Genomic DNA, 20,912 nt, shown 5'->3' on the forward strand with positions numbered 1-20,912 from the left:
ACACTAATCTTTATTTCTTAATTCGAGTCTGACTCAATCTTTGATTGGTGAACCTCAGTTTACCAAACAGACTGGTGATCCCCTGAGTTCACAACTTACCTAGCCAACCCCAGCTCGCCAAACACGCTGGCAAGCACATATGTAGTGAATCTAGTTAACCCCCTTACTGCGTCTTTTGGCGTATATTGTTATGCTGACAAACTGGCGAACTCCCCTTTTGACGAACTCCCCAGTTCGTCAAAACATTGGCGAACCCTTACTTGCAAAGCCGAAACTTCAAAGCCCTATCTCAAGATGTTACATATTGAGGCACCACGTCCATTGCCACTCGTCCTTTCGATTCATTATCATAGTATTACTTTAGCCAGCTACTTGCAACCACACACTACTTAGATTGAAGTCCCCATCCACTAAAAAATTCCAACACATAGATTCTCTTTGACCTCCCTCTTCAAAGATAGGGATACTTAAAACATTTCACCAAATGAGGCTGTGGCAGCTTGATAGATAGCGGGGGTCTACCACCAGCTTCCTAAACCTTTCTTAATTGTCTAAAGGTGAGATCCTCCTCTTCTCTATTCAGCGTCCCTGTTACCATGGATCGGTGATAAGAGTCGAGTGAATCAAAGTAAGTTTACCCACTCATGATAAACAATTACTCTTCCATGTACTAAGCTATGCCTGGACACGATCCACTGTAAAGTTGTAATCACTTTTTCAAACTCTATCTGAGTAGATTGGGGAACAGAGGTATCGACCCAGATCATCAGTGCTTCCAAAATTCAAGCACCCAAGAACTCTAAATCACTAAATATGGCCAGTGTTCTTAGATAACAGAATCCTAGATTTGGCAAGGCTAACTTTTTACCCTGATCCAGTGTTCTTAGATAACAGAACCCTAGATTTGGCAAGGCTAACTTTTTACCCTGATTCCCAAATGAACTCTTCAAGAACATATGGGAGAGAGTAGGTCCTCACCTCAAGGTACAGATGCCCCTCCACGATTTCATTTTGATGACTTTGCAGATAAAGAGATTGAGGTATTCCATGAAAATGATGAAAACGTATGGGGATAAAGGGTCAACTTGTCTAATACCCCTTAAAGGTGTAAAGCTATTAAGCTTACCATCATCAACAAAATAGTCATAAAAATTGAGATACAATTTAGAATAAGATTGATCCAACTCGAGGAGAAATTAAAAACACAACACCTTTTGGAAAAAGTCTCATTTGATTTTATCATAAGCTTTCTTCATATCGAGTTTAACAACCATTGCCCCAACTTTCCCTTTTAATCTCTTGAAATAGTGAATCACTTCCTACACAACGATGGCATTATCAGTGGTTTGACAGCCCCAAATGAAGCTACCTTGTATAGGAGAGACTAACCTATCAAGAAGGGATTTGAGGCGTAACACTAAAATTTTTGTAATAATTTTGTAAGAGGTGTTACAAAGACTGGTCAACCAAAACTGTTGGACTTGGGTCAGGGCATTCTATTTCGAGATTAGAGAAATAAGTGTATCATTGATCTCTTTAGGAATCTTCCCACTATTAAACGCAGTGCGGACCGCCTCAATCACTTTACCTTTGACAGTTTCCCAACATTTATAGAGGATGAAGCCCATCAGGCCAGGAGCTTTGTAGGGGTTCAACGAGAAAATAGACCTATAGATTTCCACTTCTAAAACAGTCTATCGAGAGCAAATCTATCATTATCCTCCAGGGGAGCCAAAGAAATAGAGGAATTTATGATATTAAGTGGTACTTCTTCTTTTGAAGAGCAATAGAGATCACAAAAGAAAGAATTGATGATGCATTCAGTCTCTTTTTTGTTAGTGCACCAATCTCCATTAGCATTTTCTAATCCATCAATCTTATTGTAACTTCATCTTTTCAAGGTAGTGAGATGGAAAAACCTCATGTTTCTCTCACTTTCAATAACCCAATTGACACTAGATTTCATAACCCACAAGTCATCTTCTTGCTTGAGAATGTCTTGGTATTCCTTGGTGAGATTTTTTTGAAGGTTAACCAAGAAATCATTCAGGCTAATTTCCAAGGCTCTTTCAATCCCTCTAAGTCTAGCCATGAGTTTCTTTTTTTTGTAGAACACATTGCCAAAAGTGGAACGATTCTACTGATTAAGATACTCCATCAAGCATTTAATATAATTCACCAAAAGGTTCCTTAATCTTTTCCCAAAGGGACTTTAGGATGTACGAGAAATCCGAGTGATCGAGCCACATTTTTTAAAAATGCACAGGTTTAGTGTTTGGACTCAAAGGTTTGCAAGATAGGTTTAACACAACAGGTCTATGATTAGACTTTGTACGGGTGACATGATTCTCTACAGCATCATACAAAAGGTGCCATTTAGGATTCGCAAAATCCATGTCAATGCGCTCTTGAATAAGCTGACTAGCAAAGCGAAGATTAGACCACGTGAACTAGGCTCTTTTGAAGCCCAAGCCAATCATATTACAACAGACAGTTATGAAATTCTCTAATCTGATACAGAGAGACCAGTCTCCCACCCTTTTTATCATGGCTAGATAAGACTGTTGAAGTTGCCAGCCATAAGACAAGGTAACTGATGATGTTGCGAAACATGTTTCAAATTATCCCAAACCTTACGTCTAAATATAAACTTTAGGCTAGCATAAATAGCATATAACAGCCAGTAGGAATTCGAGGGGTGTACCTTAACCAATGCGTGAATCTCTTGTTCTGTGGTGTGCAACTCCTTAATGGTCACTAGGTTCGAACGCCATAAGAGCCAAATACCCCCTTGAAACCGAACGTGTTCATATCAGTCCAAGCATCCAACGGGAACTTATTCATAATGAGCGGAACATTTCCAGCACGAACTTGTGTCTTGGTAATTATCATAATAGCGGGGCTATGGACAGCTGCTAAATCTTTCACTATCACTGAAAATTTCAAGTTGCGAGCCCCTCTACAATTACAAATCAGCACAAACATTGGGGGTGTGGTTGGGAATCTTCCCATAATCTGTTCCATCTTGACGGGTGGCAGCAGCTCGACTTTGTGCATCATTGAATTCGAGTCCAGGAGTTAGAGGGAGCTTACTAGTATTTGGAAATTATATATTGCCGTCTCCCCTCCACCATGAAAGATTTCTTGAGGGGTTTGTTCATATTCAATTGGATGCATAAACGGCCAAACTTTCCCCTTTCACTAGTTAATGTGAAATTATCAACCTTCCACAAACCCCCAAGCTATTACCATTTTTTAAAAGGATTTTTGGGTCATAGTACTCAACAGGGAGTTCCAGTAGCCGTATCCACACCTCTATTACCAATTGAAGTTTATCAACCCGTCTTTAATTCTCTTATTGCTACGCACAAGTTCATCCTCTTCCTCCCTGCTAAGTTGCGTTCTCTTTGTTATTTTCTTTAAATCAAGTCAATATCTATTTTACCTTTATTAACTCCTTAATACTACTACTGCTGCTATTATTAGTACGTGTCTAAGCAAATTTGTAAGGTACTAGAGAAGATAGAATAAAGAGAAAATAAAATAGAATCTATTATAGTAATCTATGTTTATTATAATTTGTCTGACCGAATTTAATGTCATGAACTGAATAATATCCACTCAGGAAAGTATAATAAAATTAAAAATGAAATACAAATAATTAAATTTATTAAAAAAAAGTTAATGATGTTAAAAAAACATGGATATCCCTTCAAAATATTATTTCTTTAAAACTTAATTTTCAAAATGTGATTTCCTTGACCTCGTCAAATACAAGCACGGACAAATTAGTCTAACCACGACACCTGTGGGTGGCAAGATTAGGAGAATTTCCTATAATGATTTAACTGTACACTAACCTCTCCAGATTAAGAGTCCTTAAAGATTCTGTCGAAAATCTTCTTGTGTAATAATTGATTGATATGGATTTGATGTTACTCGAACCTTGTCGTGTATTGGTGGCAAGTTCATGATGAAATTTTCAATATACATGTTTTTCCTTCTCCCCCATCCTTTCCAAAAAATTTGACTCAAATGTAAAACGCAACCGTGTAATTAGAAGAATGTCCACAATATAAACTTCAATTTGGTCATCTAAATCTGTACCTAATATGGATATTATGTCTCATACAATAAAACATAAAAAGTGAAGCAAAAGGCAATTGCACAATGATTAGGATAAATCATACAACAATACATCTTGGTGATTGGTTGGAATCCAAGAATTTGTCCTTGTACCTTTCTTGAAGTAGAAATGTTTCTCGCACATTATAGGAATCATTTGGTTGAGTGGAAGTTGATACTCCCTCAACTATTCTGTACATTCAAATCATGTATTGAAGAGGTTTCTTTTTTTTCTTTTCTTTTCTTTTTTTTTTCCTTTTTTTTTTTTTTTTGTATCTAGATAAACTACACTTTCTTGTACGAAAAATAGAGTAAAATTATTGTCAGTTATTGCACAACACATATTGACAATATCATTCATCATTGCTGCGGGTGAGACGAGGGAAGCTTGTTTCTCTTCCTCCAAAATTTGCAGAGACATGTTAGATGATCAGAGGTACATCAACGTGAGGTAATCAAAGCAGCGGTGAGGAATTGAGGAAGCTAATGAACCCCACTACATGCATATCTGGTCTACTGTATTTGGCACTTAGTGGCAGATTTATAATAAGAAATTACACTGGCAAGTTAAAAACATTGGTACGTAATATTATTCTTGAAAATCATACGACGAAGGATTATAATTATTTTAGTCCAGTTTTTACTTTTTTTTGTTGCGTAGAATATGAGCTTAAAACACTCAATTCCATGAGAGGTCGGAGATCATACATGCAAAAACAAAGCAGCCGGTAGATAGCTTGACAACAGCCCTAAGGAGAGCTTAGCCATATTATGAAGGTCGATGCTATGATCATATAACAACAAACCTTGCTAAATCAGTCAACTTAGTGTTGAAGTCCACGCATTATCTTCGAGTTACTATGTTAGTTCAAGCGACTTACTAAAGTTGGTCGAAGTTAGAATAATAATCCAATATCTCAGATAATAATCCAAAAGTTACCATGTTAGTTCAGCGACTTAAATATGCCTTATCTTATCAGATAATAAACTCAAACATCTCTTGAACTTGGGATAATAAACAAACAAATAAACAGAAGATAAATTTCCTTTGTTCTTACATTCTATCGTGCTCTATTTGAGAATATGAATTTCAAATTTTGGATTTCACTTTGGTAATAATAAAATTCAAATATAATGGACAAAGTAGTTGAGATTCAATATGATATATTTTAGAAAATACAAAAACATTTAATTTGTCAAATCTAAAAACATTTTATATTTTTCAAATTCATTACTAAATAATAAGCATCTAACAAATCTATGGATTAAACTCGACTTACATTATTTTAGAAATCCAAATCCAGATTCTAAAATCCTAGTTCCTAGAGTTCACTATATTTGATGATAAACATGCTCTATGCTGATAGCCAATTTTAAAGCTGAATATGAAAAAAGCCTTCTAGTTTATGAAATAAAAATCCGCTCCAGAAAAAAGGGAAAAAAAACTATTAATATAACGCAACATGTCAAACACGGAAAGGCAAAAATTATGAGGTATTTATATGCACTTATATTTCTATCAGACTTTAACCTTTGAAAGGAAGGAAAACAAAAATGGGAACGATAAAAGCAACAACACTAGTAGACACTCTCAGCACCACAAAAATTAGCATACAAGGGCCGTTTGTTAACATTTAAGCTAAGGACAAAGTAAACCTGGATTCTTTGGTCAGGGCTCTACTGATGGCACTGCAACTGATAGCTCCATTCATTCACCTTACAGCGTTATTCCTCCATTTCCTGACAAGAAGTCAAGAGTGATGATCAGATGACAAACATTGGGAAAACAACCTGAATAAAGCAGAACTAACTCAGAAGAATGGTATATCGTATTCAAATCAAAGTACTTTACCACTTTAATACCACCAGACAGTCCCAAGTCCCGAACTGAACTTTCTGACATGCAATTTGCATGCACAATGGGGCCATTGGCTGCACTCCCATCAGTAGTTCCCACCCCACCCTCCTTTGATGGGATAGCCAAGTATGCTGCTCCCTTAAACATCCATTCACCACTGTCCAGCCTAAAATAATCTTCAAATAGCTCGCCGCATAACAAGCATGCACATTGATTTTCATCTGCAGGCACCATACGCTCAGCCTTTTCTGTTGTCTTTTCCAACTTGTTCAGAGAATCAGTGGAATCCAATACCAATTGCCCAGGCTTTCCAGCAAGCCAATCATCTGACCTCACATACCATCCCCTCAATGCCCTACCAGAACCTCTTAATTCAGTCTTTTTCATTTCATGCCACTCTAAGTGTCTATCAAGCTGTCCCTGAAGCTTAAGTCGAAGACCACATAAGCTGCAACAATGTGGAAGGTCATCCAACAATCCACCGATCACAGATGAATGAAATTCTCTGATTACATCTGGCCTGAGTTCTAATCCTATCAAGCTTTCTACTTCTGTTGAGGTGGACTGATGTGGGGCAACTAAACATTTTGGAGCAGGTTCAGCATATGATACCTCATCCATTGTGGAGGATCGAGGAGCATCAGATGAACTCTGAATGTCCGAACTCTTGTTCAGTGATTCACTTGGACTCTCGACTCCTGGGCTCTTCTGTATTTGGTTGGGCATCGGAAGAGATGGGAGAGATGCAGCATCCTTCTTTGATGCAGATATCAAACCTTTTGCAACTAATGAGCTCAGGAGGTTAGATATTGGATTTGTATCCTTGCTTTCAGCATCAGAAGTTTGCGATGGGGCATTACTAACAAGAGATGAAGGTTGTGGTCCAGGAGGCAGTGGCAGCTGTTCTACTTTTTCCTGGGAACTATTCGGAGCACCTGCTATTGCATCATGAGTTGCATCTGATGAAACTGCAGCATCAATCAAGCCTGAGGTTGTGAAAACAGGAGGACAATTTGGGAGAGGAGGCTGTGAAATTTGCCCAACATCTTGAGAAATCTTAGTTGGAAGGTTGCCAGTAAATGAAGTGCTGGAGAGGATTCCAGTCTTCATTACAGCAGCTAATAGACTACTAGTACTTGATAGTTCTGAAGTTTCAATAGCAAGTGGATTAGAACGCTCCAATGCACTTCCAAGTGCTGAGGCTGCTTCTACTTTGGAGATCTGAGATAGAAGAGACTTCTGAGTCTGACCAGAAGGTTCAGCCTGCACGGAGCCTGGTAGGGGTGGCTGTGAAAGGTGATAATGACGGCTAGGATGCAAAGAAATCGGGGCAGAAGTCTGAGGAGAGTCTCTATGAGACCCAACATTCAACTTTCCTGAAAAAATAGATGGTTTGGGATCAGCCCGAGGCAGGGAAAGAACTTGCTGATAATCTGGATCAGCCAATTTCTGTAGCTGTTGATGGGAGTGGCATGCAGGAAATGAAGGTGAAGGTGAATGCTGGCGCATAGGAGACTGTTCAGGAGGTGATGCAGTTCCTACAGACTGAAAACACTGCTTTCCAGAAGTACCTGTGGGTCCTGATGCCACATTCGCCAAAAACCCAAAGCCTGGGGTTCCCAAATGGGATGAACTTGTTTGTGGTCTCATTCCTATCCTGGCCAGGGAAGAACTTGCACCAGTAGGCAACCCACCAAGACTAGCAGAATAGCTCTCAGAACGGCTTGAACTAATAGCAGGCAGACCATCTGTCCATGAAGTAGAAATCTGACGGCCAAAAGAAGGTTTGTCCTTCTGCTCAGTGGATAATGCATCAGCAGAAGTCTCTCTATCAAACCTTGACACCGCATCATGAATGCTTTGAGGTCTGTGGAGCTGACTTTCAAAATCCTGGCATTGAAAATGTAAACCTGGTTATAAATACTTTAGGAAAAAAATCCTAGAGGAAACAAATGAAAGAAAACTATAAAAGACAAAAGGGTACATAATCAAACAACCATAATGTTTCTCTTCCATGTAACAAAGGTTTCGAGTAATGCATTATATTACATTACTGTTCATGCAAGCTTACCATTTTTTCTGAAACATCAGGAGTCCAACAATCTTTCCTCAAGTTATTAGAGAAGTTGGTTGCATCATGTTCAGACAACCTAGAGTGCATCTCCCACATAAACTCCTCCTCCTCAGAGTTTTTCCAGCTGCTAGACAACCCACCGCTGTTTCTACCAGAAATATTGTGAGTTCGGTGTAAACGAGGATCAGCATTCACAGATTTGGATGCGGAGTAATTTTGCGATCCATGCTTAACGTTGAAACCATTCCTCTGGCTGGGAATAGTCTCAGTAACACTGCTTGTAGCTCTAAACCAAGGCGCATCAAGCCCCTGATCAGTAACATTCCCCCTGGTTCTTCTAACTTCTATGCCAGGAATCTGTAAAAGATCAGAACCATAGTCATAATCACCAACAGCAATGATCTTCTTCTCCCAAACAGGCTCATTAAACATGTCTATACGAGAACACTGAATGTGCTGATAATTTTAAGATAATGGCAGAAAGTGATAATAGAATAAATAGACTATAACATACTTTAAAACACTTCTCAGACTCCTCCTTTGAGTTGGCCAAAGTCCCAGCCATATCATTGACTATACCTTTTGCCTTCATCACATAAAACAAAATCAAAAGAAAACCCCTTATAGTACATGCATTAAAAGCTGAAATGGACATGATGACTATGAGAAGGAAGAAAAAACAGGGGAAGGGTCGTGCATTGATACAGATGATCCCCTGAAGGACTAGAAAGGAAAGATATAGAGGTCTCTTAAAATTTTGGATATGAATTTTTAAAGATGCAAGGTGAAGAAAAAGAATAGGTTGAGAAAAAAATTAAAAATGCTTGCTTTTTATAAACAAGGTCGAACCTCAATAATTGCTTCAGAAATAAACTGAATAAAATCAAATCAATATCATGCCAAAAAGAAAAAAGAGGATTACCAAATTCACCTTGATTGATTGTTGAAGACGCTGCTTTTCTAGATACTTTGGGTTTACATGAATACTTTGTGGTGGACGCTGTGATAGTGTATCCGTTCTGGATGTTGTGTTTCCTGAAGATGAACCATTTACCAAAGGAGTGAAGCCAAGTTCCTTTTCAATCACCTGGAGAGTCTGAACAGGGAAAACCCCTTTCCAAGTTCCAAAAAGATGTCGCATACTCTGATGCAAGGGAGGATCAACTTGTTTATATGCTTTGCAGAACACCTAAACCAGCAGTAAAAATGTAAAACACCATTATGCTTGCAGCATGAGTATTGAACACATTCTAGAAAAACACATAAGTAACAGAAGAAGAAGTTTTCAGCATTTGGAAGAGTTTGAGATTCTGAGCTCAAAGTAAAAATGAATATCTTTCCTAAAGGATATAATCTTTTCCATAGCATAGTCTTCAAACACATTCTAGATAAACACAGAAGTTACATAAAAAGAAGTTTTCAGCATTTGGAAAAGTTTGAGACTCTGAGCACAAAGTAAAAAAGGATATTCGTTGAAGGATATAATCTTTTTCATAATATAGTCTTCTGCAATTTCTCAGACAACAAACATAAGCACATTACAAGACATTTTCTCAGATGCCCTGAGAGGAGCCAAAGGAAAAAGAATGAAATCCTAACCTCCGGTAATCTGGCAGCAAAACATTTAATGTAGTCTCTCCCAATATTCTTTACAATACTATCTAAAAGATAGAGTGATGGCAGCTTTTGGTCACTGGGAACCTGCAAAGCCATTTTTTATTAGCTCTCAAACCACAAAAGCAACCTTCATTGGACTAATTCTTCGCCAAAATACTAATCACATCAATACTATCAGCAATGCTGTAATGAAAAGAAAGACAGTTGAGGGAGGGATGAGGATTGCAAACAGAAAAATAGGATGAACCAAACCTTTCATTCTCCTCATAATGAAAGAAAAAAGTAAAAGTAAGAACTTCCACTAATGAAGATTTTCAGCATTTTCGAATCCATTCCAGCTATCAGAGTTGACCCCATTTTATCTATTTATGATTTCAGTTTATCCCCTGTTTTTCATGACTTGCTACCGGCTTCCAGCCTTAATAAATGGCTCCATCACAGAAAAGGCATTCTTTCAGATCCAAGCAATCTGAGGCACCATTATATACTTTGTAGACTTGGAAAGCAGAATTTTACCATTTGCAAATGGAAAATCAAAGAGTGCCAGAACAACAGGGTGCTCAACTTAAGCATTCACGATGGTGTTAGCATTTCTAGTTCTATTTACTCATATAGCAAACCAAATGTGATTTGAGTAGAATAACAAAAGATTGCTAGCAAAAGATGATGACATGTAAGTAGGAAAGCACTATACTCGCTTGAGAAGGAAAAATGAAATGGAGATGAACAAATGTGTAACCATATAAGGAAATTGATGTGAGAAAACCCCAGCTAAAGGGAATAATAGCTTAAAGAGATTCCAAACCCAATACAATTCATTAGTTATACTTCTCACAACATATGGGCTCTTCATATTCCATTTCAACATATGCCTGTAAAGTTTACAATCTCTATAATTCATTGGCCAGCTGTTTACAAATTCCAGGGCAACTAGAAACATATCAGATCCATGAAAATATAGAACAGACATCCATCCAATAAAGGAAGATATTTGCAGGCAACATGGCCTTAGACCGAAATTGCATAGACTACGAAGTCACATCACAACATACCATTTCTGCATTTGTTAATAAAAGAAAAAAACACTTGACCAACATGTACTCTCATCACCTGTTAAGATAATATAAAAGTTGAACTCAAAAGAACTCTGCGAAACATTTTAACAAACCTAGATCGAGACACGCATTGATGACAGCAAAACTAAAAGAAATACCCATTAATCCCAATTTACACTTACAATCCAAATTATCTTTTCAATTTTTTCCCACAGTATAGAACTTGCAATTCATTTTCCTGTACAATTCATTTTCAAAAAGAAAGGAAAAGCTTTAACGCATAAGGCACAACTAAATCTGAGTTCACCTCAAGAATATTAGCGCAGACAGTAGCAGCAATGGCCTTGGCGGCATGAACATTCTCGCCAGCGATTATCGTCAAGTTAGTAATAATTGGTTTCGAGTTAAAAGTGAGCTCAGCTAACGCCATCTTATATTGGCTAACTAACTCTTGCTGCTGCTGGTGTTGCTGCTGATGTGACACTGGTTGTGGTTCGTAAGCTCCACCGTCGCCACTGATCAAATCATTGATGTCGGAATCATTGGACCGGGATCTCAAACCAGAGGCGGCAACTGGGTTCGCTCGTTGAGAAAAAGGCCGGATATTAGGGTTCGGAGTGAGGTCTTCAGTTAACCGTGGTTTTTTCAAACCAGGTTCTCTGGATCTATCAAATGATCTACGCGGATTCTCCATATAAGAAAATCGAAAACCCTAAATTCCTAAATCAATAATCACTCTTATTTTCATTTACAGTCAAATTAGCAAATCAAATTACCAAAAAAGGGGAATAATTACAATATTGCAATAGCCTAAATCGAAACTTTAAAAAGAATCCAAAACCCTATACAATAAGGGAACAATATAAAACCCTATGGATTATCATATACAACAAAAAGAAAAAGAAGAAGATTTCTAATTCTAATTCCACTTCCAGTTCCAGTTCCAGTTCCAATTATAATTCTAATTTCTAAAGATAAAGGAGCAAAGAATTCCGATCAAAAGAAAAATGCAGAGAAATTATTTTTAGAAAGTGGAAATTAAAAAGGAGGAAGGTTAAAAGGTTTAATTGTAAATATGGAGATTGATTGTTAATATAAAGGTTAGTCCAGAAGGTGAGTTTGGATGGTTTAAAATTTGAAACGGAAATTTATTAAATTAAAAAAAAAAGTAAGGCATTGGGTTTGATTAAAAAACCAACAATTATTTGTAAATAGATCTCAGAGTAGTATATTGTTAGATTTTTATAATGTTTTAACTTTTTTTGGACTTATGTCATTTATGATGCACTCTAATTAGCTTGGGAGGCTACCAAGGTAAATATTATTATTGAAACAGATTATGCTTTGACTATCAAAAGAATCTATGGGGATCATAAAGGACATTCAAATAAAGACTTGATCTTACGTATTCAAGAACTGTGCATGCGCGAATAGAGAGTGCTTATAAAGCTAGCACCTAGAGAGGTGAATTCTACTGCTAACACCTTGGCTAATCTGATGAAAGATACCCCTTTTGGTGAGCATTTCTTTCATGTGGCTCCTCCTTCAGTTGATGATCAGATTCGGCTCGATAGGTGTGCCTTAAATCTGAGTCTTATTATTTTGTTTTTTCTATTTTGGGCCCCAAATTTTGTTCTTTAGGCCCATTTTTGTTGGTTTATTGTTTATTCATTATAAATGAGCAAGGTATCTTTGAATTATGTTTTAATCATTTTGAATTTAAAATTTTAATTATGCATGATAAATGGTCCATTTTGAATTTATTTTATTTGGGTTACTCCGATAACCAATGTAGCATCTTATATTTGGATCCGCCATTTAGGTTAGGTATAGAATATTACACTTGCATCTCTAAATCTTGGAATGACAAAGATTGCATAGCATCTCCTTCTTCTATGGATAGATCAGGTGGATCCCCAAAGTATTCATGAATATCCTTATCTTGCTGGGTAACTTAAAAAGCCCTGTATCAATATGACCTAGTCAGTCTTTATCTTCATGCATTCATCTTTTTCATCTACAATAGGTCTCACTTGTAAGGGAGAGCTATGATTTTGTGAGTAGCAAAGTAAAGATATAAATCTCTTTTCGTTACTATTCATAAATATTACAACATGCTTTCTGGAAGAAACATTGTTATCATACAAACTATTGTTGGTTTCCTCAATTATCACTTTGTTGGATTTGGTGCCCCAAGTGTAGTATTTTCGTCTAAGCACACTTGTAATTTTTTCGAATAGATTGGTTAATAAAACAAATTCATGGATTATATTAATATACTTTGTATAATTGTCCTCATGTGGTTTTTGCATGCAAAGTAAAATGGAGCAAATGTTGCTTATTGGTTGTCTAATGTTTAAACTAATACTAATTGGTATTACATGGTCAGATCGTAATACAGAAAAACAACTTATTTAATAGACGAACCTAAACATGTCTTTAGTCCAAACGAAAATGAGCAAACAGATTGAAAGACTGGTATATTGTCTTTCAAGTCCAGTTGGGAAGATGTTTTTTCATGGGCATCGGAGCGGATGACTCCCAAAAGATAGAGACATAGCTGTAATGACAATGCATCGAACATATGCAACTGAAGCTCAAATGATTTATAATTAAGTTTCAGCTTTTTGCCCATTAATTATAAACTCATTTAGTCAGAAAGTCATTCCCCTATAGTATTGTGATTGAGCTCTCCCCAACGACATACCATTATGAAAACAACTCAATTAGTGCTCGTCCAATGACCTTGTCATAAGTGTGTTACCCTCATAGGATATCCTTAATCTCTTTGGGATAATATTTATTCTCCCAATATGATCCTATTTATCTCATGGTAAACATCTTCCTTCATGAAAAGTCAATCACTATCAAATAGTGATCAAATCATTCATCACAAAAACAAATGACTTGTGGCCACGTTTACTTTTCATCAACCATGTAATGCCAATGAAAGGATATCATTTACCCATGTCTCGGGCTATGAATTCCACTATTTTGAATGATGCTACATACTACAGAAGTCGCATACATAGTCCACCATCCACTCAGGATTTAGGTATGTCATAATATGAACGTCAGAAGTAAATAAATTCATAAATAGATTTAAGATCTATTCTTCTTGGGTCCATTCTAATGTACTGTCAGTCCAGTTAGTCACATCCATGTCTCTATCATCTAGGAGTCATCAGCTTTGATGCCCAAGACAAAGCATCTCCCCAATTGGACTTGATAGACGACATATTAGTTTTTCAATCGGCTTGCTCATTTTTTTATTAGACTAAAGACATGTTTAGGTTCATCTACTAATATAAGTTGTCTTTTTGTATTACGATCCAACCATGTAATACCGCTTAGTATTAGTTTAAACATTAGACAACCAATGAGCAACATTTGTTTCCATTTTTCTTTGCGTGCAAAGACCATATGAGAATAATCATACAAAGTATATTAATGTAATCCATGAATTTGTTTTATTATTCACTATGTTTGAAAAAATTACAACTATACAAACGAATATACTACATTTAGTGTAACACCCATCGCTCGGTCTGGTCGTTAGATTTTAGCTATAGGATGCTACCACAATCACCGAAGCAAATCACATACAATTCATAGCAATCAATTCATTTCATTACCAATTTGTGACAAAATTTCATCATAGTAGGGTATACAATCAAAACCGAGCCTCAATCGAGCTTACGAAAGTTATTAAATCAACCTGAGATCAAACAATGATCACATTAAAAAATTTGAAAAGTACAGGGCCAACATCGTGACGAGACTCTCTCTACGTCATAGCGTTGCCAAACAGTATGACACGTCACAACATTGGACTACTTGACGTCAGTACATCACAACTTGTTGGCTGACGTTGAGATAAGGGAAGATCAACGTCGAGATGAGGAACCTACTTTATGCAAAAATAAACCTTTTAACATCAATTTCATTTAACTAAGTATACCACAAACCATTTGATGTTCAATGTACTACATCACCTGCGTAGATTTAAGTCCAAATACTTTCCAGACATAACATTTAACACATTATCATCCAAATATTCAATATGCCTCAAAAAAGACCATTTTCACATCAAAATTTCTAATACCATTACAAGCTACCAACTATTCATTTCTCAAATCAAATTTCATTCAAACATACATTTTCATTTACCATTCACACATATCACTTCATAAACTAAATACATGTACATATATATACCAATTGTCATTTACAACACAAGTCTATTAACACTTAAGGTTTCAAACCATCTTAACATTTTAAGGTAATCTAACAACTCATAGAACATGTCAAATTACCACTGAATTTATAATTCAAGTGAGACTTATGCTAATTAGCAACCTAACATCATATACTCATTTTCATAGAACCATTTTCAAAACTCAAACAAACCATTCCATTTCAAACTAAGCCATTCACAGACTTCAATAAAAGCTGAACATGTTATCAAACATTCACACTTACATGCTTAAACATTAACAAATTCATATTCAATGATCAACCATAGTTCCAATCATTATCATCTCAAGTAAACTGTAACACCCCTAACTCGTATCCGTCGCTGGATTAGGGTTACGGGGCATTACCGAACAATCAAAAATAATTAAACTAAATATCAATCAACAGTATAAGCATATCATAAAACAATCAAATACTTACATCCCATCCCTAAATTGAGCCCTTGAGGCTTTAAAAATATCTTAGAAGAAAATTGGGACCAAATTGAAACAACTTGAAAAGTCTAGGAAAAAGTCTAAAAAAATTTGGTGACAGGGGTCACACGCCCGTATGGTTAGGCCGTGTGCCTCACACAGCTGAAGCACACGCCCGTGTCTCAGGCCGTGTAACCTTCAAACTAGGGACACATGGTTGTGTCCCAACCCATGTCCTCACTCGTGTAACTCTTTGAGTAGAATCACACGATCGTGTCACACTCCTGTGTGCCAGGCCGTGTGCTAGGCCGTGTAACTCACTAACTTGTAACCTAAGGATATCATCAGATGACACACGGCCATGTCACCAGGTCGTATGCCTCACACAGCTAAGACACACGCTCGTGTGGACCCAAAATTCACCTAAAATCAAGTCATTCCAAGACCATTTCATGCATAACCTTACAGCATTTTTAAGCACGCTTAATGGGACCTAAACATCACTCAAACATACATCAAAATAATATTTCAAGAATCCTAATTCAATTAACCAGTATGCCTTTCAAAGGCATCACAATTAACATCTAAACATAACACATCAAAACAAGCCAAAAACATTTTAGTACATGCATAATCTAATTCAAAACTCTTACCAAAACCCATTTCAATTAACCATTTTCATAACATCATAAAATACTAACATGGGACCTTATATACAAGCAATTGGAAGTACCCAAAATGACAATACTTGGTGAAACATTAAAGAACCCAATCCAACTATAACTTTCAGAGCATAAACATACCTAAATGCTAATACAAAATATCCTACACCCTTCAACCCCAAATTCATCTATATATATATATACATGCCACTACCCTAAGAGTTTCAAAAACTACCAACTTGACTGGATAGTGTGAGCCGGTTGAATGATCCTTCCAAAGTGTTAACGGCAATTATCTACAAAATAATCCACAAAAATCGACAAGCTTACAAAGCTTAGTAAGAACATAGTATAACACTTAATCTAAATACCATTAAGTACAACTAATATAATATTTGATCTAGGTTTACTAGAGTATAACCAGGGCACGAAAGTGCAACCAGGGGTACCGAAGTACAAGCAATGGCACGTATGTGCATTTAGGGGTACCAAAGTACAAACATGAGCACGTATGTGCATTTAGGGGTACCAAAGTACAAACAGGGGCACGTATGTGCAATCAAAGATGCCGAAGTACAAATAGGAGCACGTATGTGCAATCAGGGGTGCCGAAGTACAAATAAGAGCATGTATGTGCAATCAGGGGTGCCGAAGTACAAATAAGAGCACATATGTGTAATCAAGGGTACTGAAGTACAAACAGGGGCACGTATGTGCAATCAGGGGTACCTAAGTACAAACAGGGGCACGTATGTGCATTTAGGGGTACCAAAGTACAAAATGGGGCACATATGTGCAATCAATGGTACCAAAGTACAAAAGGGGCACGTATGTACAATCATTCAATAATTATCTATAAACATTTAATTAAATAAATATATTATAAGAATGCAAATTAGAAACTTATTTACATATTGAAACACTATGAACTTACCTACTATTTGATTTCGACCAACACGCAAGGACTAATCCGCTATTTTCTCTTTTCCTCGGTTATTGTCTTTTTTATCTAAGTTTTGATCTATATGATAATTAAATACAATAAATTAATCTTACATATTTCACGTTTCATTCAATGTACATAACCCTTAACTTCTCATTAATTGCACATTTTCCCTAAACTTTTACAATTTTTACAACTTAGTCCTCTAACTTGAAAATCATCAAATTAACTATTTTCTTAGAATCAAATTATAGTCGAATATTATAGGCCCTTTAACAGTCCCTATTTTACATCAAATTCACTATCAAACCTTGATATTTTGACATTTTAACAATTTAATCCTTAAATCAAAATCTAACAAAAATCACTTTACAATTCAACCAAATACCACAATCAAAGCTTCAAACACATGGTTATCATAAAAAAATATTCAAGATTCATCAATGGTAGCTTCCAAAATTTTTAACAGATTCAAAAACGAAGGTACAGGCTAGCTGGACCTAGTTGCAATGATCTCAAAAACATAAAAATCATTAAAAATGGGCTTGAATACACTTGCATGCAATAAAATGAGCTTGACCGAATACCCTAGCTTCTTTCCATGGTGATTTTCGGTGGAGATAGGATGAAATGAAGAAGATGAACATGATTTCTTAGGTTGTTTTAGTTTTATTTATTAATTTACCTTTTTGCCCTTTAAAAATTATCAAAATTTCAATAAAACAAAATCTATGTACATCCACTATCAACATATATGGTAAAATTACCATTCAAGTCCATTAAATTTCACTTATAAGGCCATTTGACTCTCTTAACTAGTGGAACTCAACTTTTTCACCTTTTACGATTTAGTTCTTTTCACTTAATTAAGCATTTAAACATTAAAATTTCTTAACGAAATTTTAATACGACCTTATTAAAAACTCGTAGACACTAAATAAATAATAAAATAATAATTTACTCATCAGAATTGTGGTCCCAAAACCATTGTTCTGATATCACTGAAAATGAGTTGTTACATAAACACATATATTAACCCTATGTTCATGCCACATAACCAAAATTAAAATGAGCCAAAAAACAACCAAAATGTTGATTGGATAGCATGAGCTTTGTGATGACCCAACCGACGCGTTCCACAAAATGACCACTACAGAAACAGAAAACGAAATAAGTAAGCATATCGAATGCTTAGTAAGATCATAATAAATTAACTTAACTTACCTTAATCAATCAACAATTTAAATGATTAAAACATACTAAGACTAACATGGAAATACTTTGGAATCTTGTTACTTTCATATGTATGTTAACAAATACATTCAGAGGTTAGTTCATATGAATTTATAACATAATCAAATACATGTATAACAATTTATCTCATAACACGTAATAACCAATTCATAACTCATTGGCAAACACATAAATGTATCTTTATTTTCATTCACATACTACCATTTCATCCTTTTCATTTTCTATTTTACTTTCTGTTTTTGCCTGGAGGACTAAAGTAAATTAAACTCGGATACCCAAGACTTATTTACTTCCACAAACTGTAAAGTTGGCTTACTTATACAAGCTTTATTCGATGCTGCTCACTCAAGCTATTAAGAATTCGCAACATATGTTAGATCTCAGCCATCGATAAAGAATTATTCAATTTGCTCACACAAGCTGTGATATTTGGGCTGCTCACACAAGCTGTAGATCAGGTTTACTTTTGCAAACTTTATTCGATGTTGCTCACTCAAGCTGTCGAGAATTCATAACACATGCTAGATCTCAGCCAGCCATAAAGAAATCCTTGCTCTTTTTGAACCTTAATGGCATGCCATTCGTATCCCAATCGTTTACTAAGTTCAACTAGCATGGTTACCAGTTCTATATCATTACAAACTTTAAAACTATATACTTAATTTTCACATTTCGAATAACAATCCATATGCATTTTTAACCCTATAACATCATCATACACATATTACTCAATCATATATCAATTTCACATTTAATCATTATCATGTATTTATTCATCTTAGTCATTTATTTCATATTTATGATTTAGTCCTTTTGATGCCAAAAGATATTATTTACCTAACAATTCGAACTAAAAAGTAATAAAATATACTAGAAACATAACATGAATTAATAAAGTAAGTCCCATATGAACTTACCTGCGAAAACAACAACAAATGAAATGTCGAGGACTAATACGTAATTTTCCTTTTTTTTCGATTATCTTTCTATTAATTCAATTCTGGTCTATGTGATAATTCATTTCAAATTATCAATTCCAAATACTTTATAGCATAAAAATATATGCATATGACATTTTAATTTCATTTTACAAAAGTTCCTAAATTTTTACATTTTATTCAATTTAGTCCCTAAAATCGAAATTGCCATAACTTTCAAATTTGAGCTTGATTTTGAAAAAATCTTAATTTTATCCTTCTATAGCCCTCTAATATCTATAATTACATAAATTTCATAATAATTTTGAAATATTTACACTTTAGCCCTTATGTTCAAAACTAACAATTTTCACTTTACAAATTAGTCCTTTTTCATTTCTAAGTTTAAAATCTAACAATTTAGTACAAAAACCTTCAAGATTCAATAATGAAAACTTTTGGAAACTTTAAAAGTTTTACAAATTAATCCCTAGGCTAGCTAAATCAAGCTACAACGGTCTTAAAAACATAAAATTCACGAAAAACAAATATAAAAATACTCACCATGCAAGGGTCGAATGCTCAAAGTTAAAAGAACTCAATTTTTTTCCTTTCTTTCTTGATTTTTTCGTGAAGAAGATGAAGAAAGAAATGAGTGGGATTTCTCTTTCCTTCCACTTTCATATTTGTTTGTTTTTATTAATTTTTATATTTTATACATATAATAATATAATTGGATTTTTAACAATCTTTTAACCCACCGTCCACTATGTTTTAAAAATGGTAAAATTTCCATTTAAAATTTTATTTAAATTGTCCTTTTAGTCCTTTAACAACTTAAAATTTATAGCGATTAATTTTACCACTTTTACAAATTAATCATTGTACCTTAATTAGTCACTAATTCAATAAAATTATCTATCTAAAATACAATTCACCTATATAATAACTCCATAAATATTTTTATAATAAAAATATTTACGAGTTTGATTACCAAAATTAGATCCCAATACCTCATTTTAAACATCAACGACTTTAATATTAATACACTTGTACCTTAACTAATTGTCCAATTAACAAATTTGTCAAACCAAAATTCAATATAATACTATAATTAATTCATAAATATTAATTAATAATATTTATAGACTCAATCATCGAAGAACGGGGTTCCAAAACCACCGTTTCCAGCACCACTTAAATTTGGGTTGTTACATTTAGGGCACCAAATCCAACACAATCCCCACCATAGCCTTGATCTTGTTCGTGCTTCTTTATAAATGTTCTAATTCTTTAGAGGAAAGCTTCTCCATTTTTATTTACTTTTTTTTCTCTCAAATCTTAATATTTTTATTAAATAACAAATTTGAAGTGTAACAACCTTATTTCTAATGGTGTCAAAAAATGTAGTTTTGGAACCTCATTTTCATAAATCGAGTTCATAAGTATTAAATGGATATATTTACAGAGTTATTATATTGTTTAATTGAAATTTAGTTAAGCAATTTAGCAAAAATGTGGTTAATTAAAGCCTATTGACTAAATTGTAAAAGTTAAATCACTATAGATTTTAATTAAAATAAGGTTTGGGGGCTTAGATAGCAATTAAACATAGGATTAAAATGAAAAATAAACCAATTCTAAATGGATGATAGTGGGATGTGATGTTAACCGTAATTAGTTTAAATTAATTAAAGATTAAAGTTTAAAGCTTAATTAAGCACGATTAAGCTAATT

At 35.0% G+C, this 20,912-nt stretch overlaps 1 protein-coding gene across 4 annotated transcripts; it reads right to left on the reverse strand.

Moving 5' to 3' along the window:
• Positions 1 to 5,556: 5,556 nt before the first annotated feature.
• Positions 5,557 to 11,803, reverse strand: LOC105766722 (polyadenylation and cleavage factor homolog 4). 4 transcript variants are annotated; one of them, XM_012586304.2, is made up of 7 exons: positions 11,037 to 11,803; positions 9,657 to 9,758; positions 8,989 to 9,246; positions 8,572 to 8,643; positions 8,055 to 8,414; positions 5,978 to 7,873; positions 5,557 to 5,865 (listed from the first exon to the last, which is right to left on the reverse strand). In XM_012586304.2, the coding sequence occupies exons 1-7, from the start codon at positions 11,421 to 11,423 to the stop codon at positions 5,851 to 5,853; spliced, it is 3,090 nt and encodes a 1,029-aa protein (XP_012441758.1). In that variant the 5' UTR covers positions 11,424 to 11,803; the 3' UTR covers positions 5,557 to 5,850. The 4 variants fall into 4 exon arrangements, with proteins under 4 accessions (XP_012441758.1, XP_012441757.1, XP_052485394.1 ...); XM_012586303.2 differs by having other exon boundaries at positions 8,980 to 9,246; XM_052629434.1 differs by lacking the exon at positions 8,572 to 8,643.
• Between the last annotated feature and the right edge of the window lie 9,109 nt (positions 11,804 to 20,912).

This window comes from Gossypium raimondii, chromosome 4, assembly GCF_025698545.1.
Source record: "Gossypium raimondii isolate GPD5lz chromosome 4, ASM2569854v1, whole genome shotgun sequence".
Classification (NCBI taxonomy): domain Eukaryota; kingdom Viridiplantae; phylum Streptophyta; class Magnoliopsida; order Malvales; family Malvaceae; genus Gossypium; species Gossypium raimondii.

Coding starts and splice junctions, on each gene's coding strand:
- LOC105766722 (XM_012586303.2), bottom strand. CDS start 11,423: ATGGAGAATCCGCGTAGATCATTTGATAGATCCAGAGAACCTGGTTTG. Junction 8,644..8,979: donor AATCAATCAAGGTGAATTTG/GTAATCCTCTTT, acceptor TATGTGATGAAG/GCAAAAGGTATAGTCAATGA. Junction 7,874..8,054: donor CTGATGTTTCAGAAAAAATG/GTAAGCTTGCAT, acceptor TTTCAATGCCAG/GATTTTGAAAGTCAGCTCCA.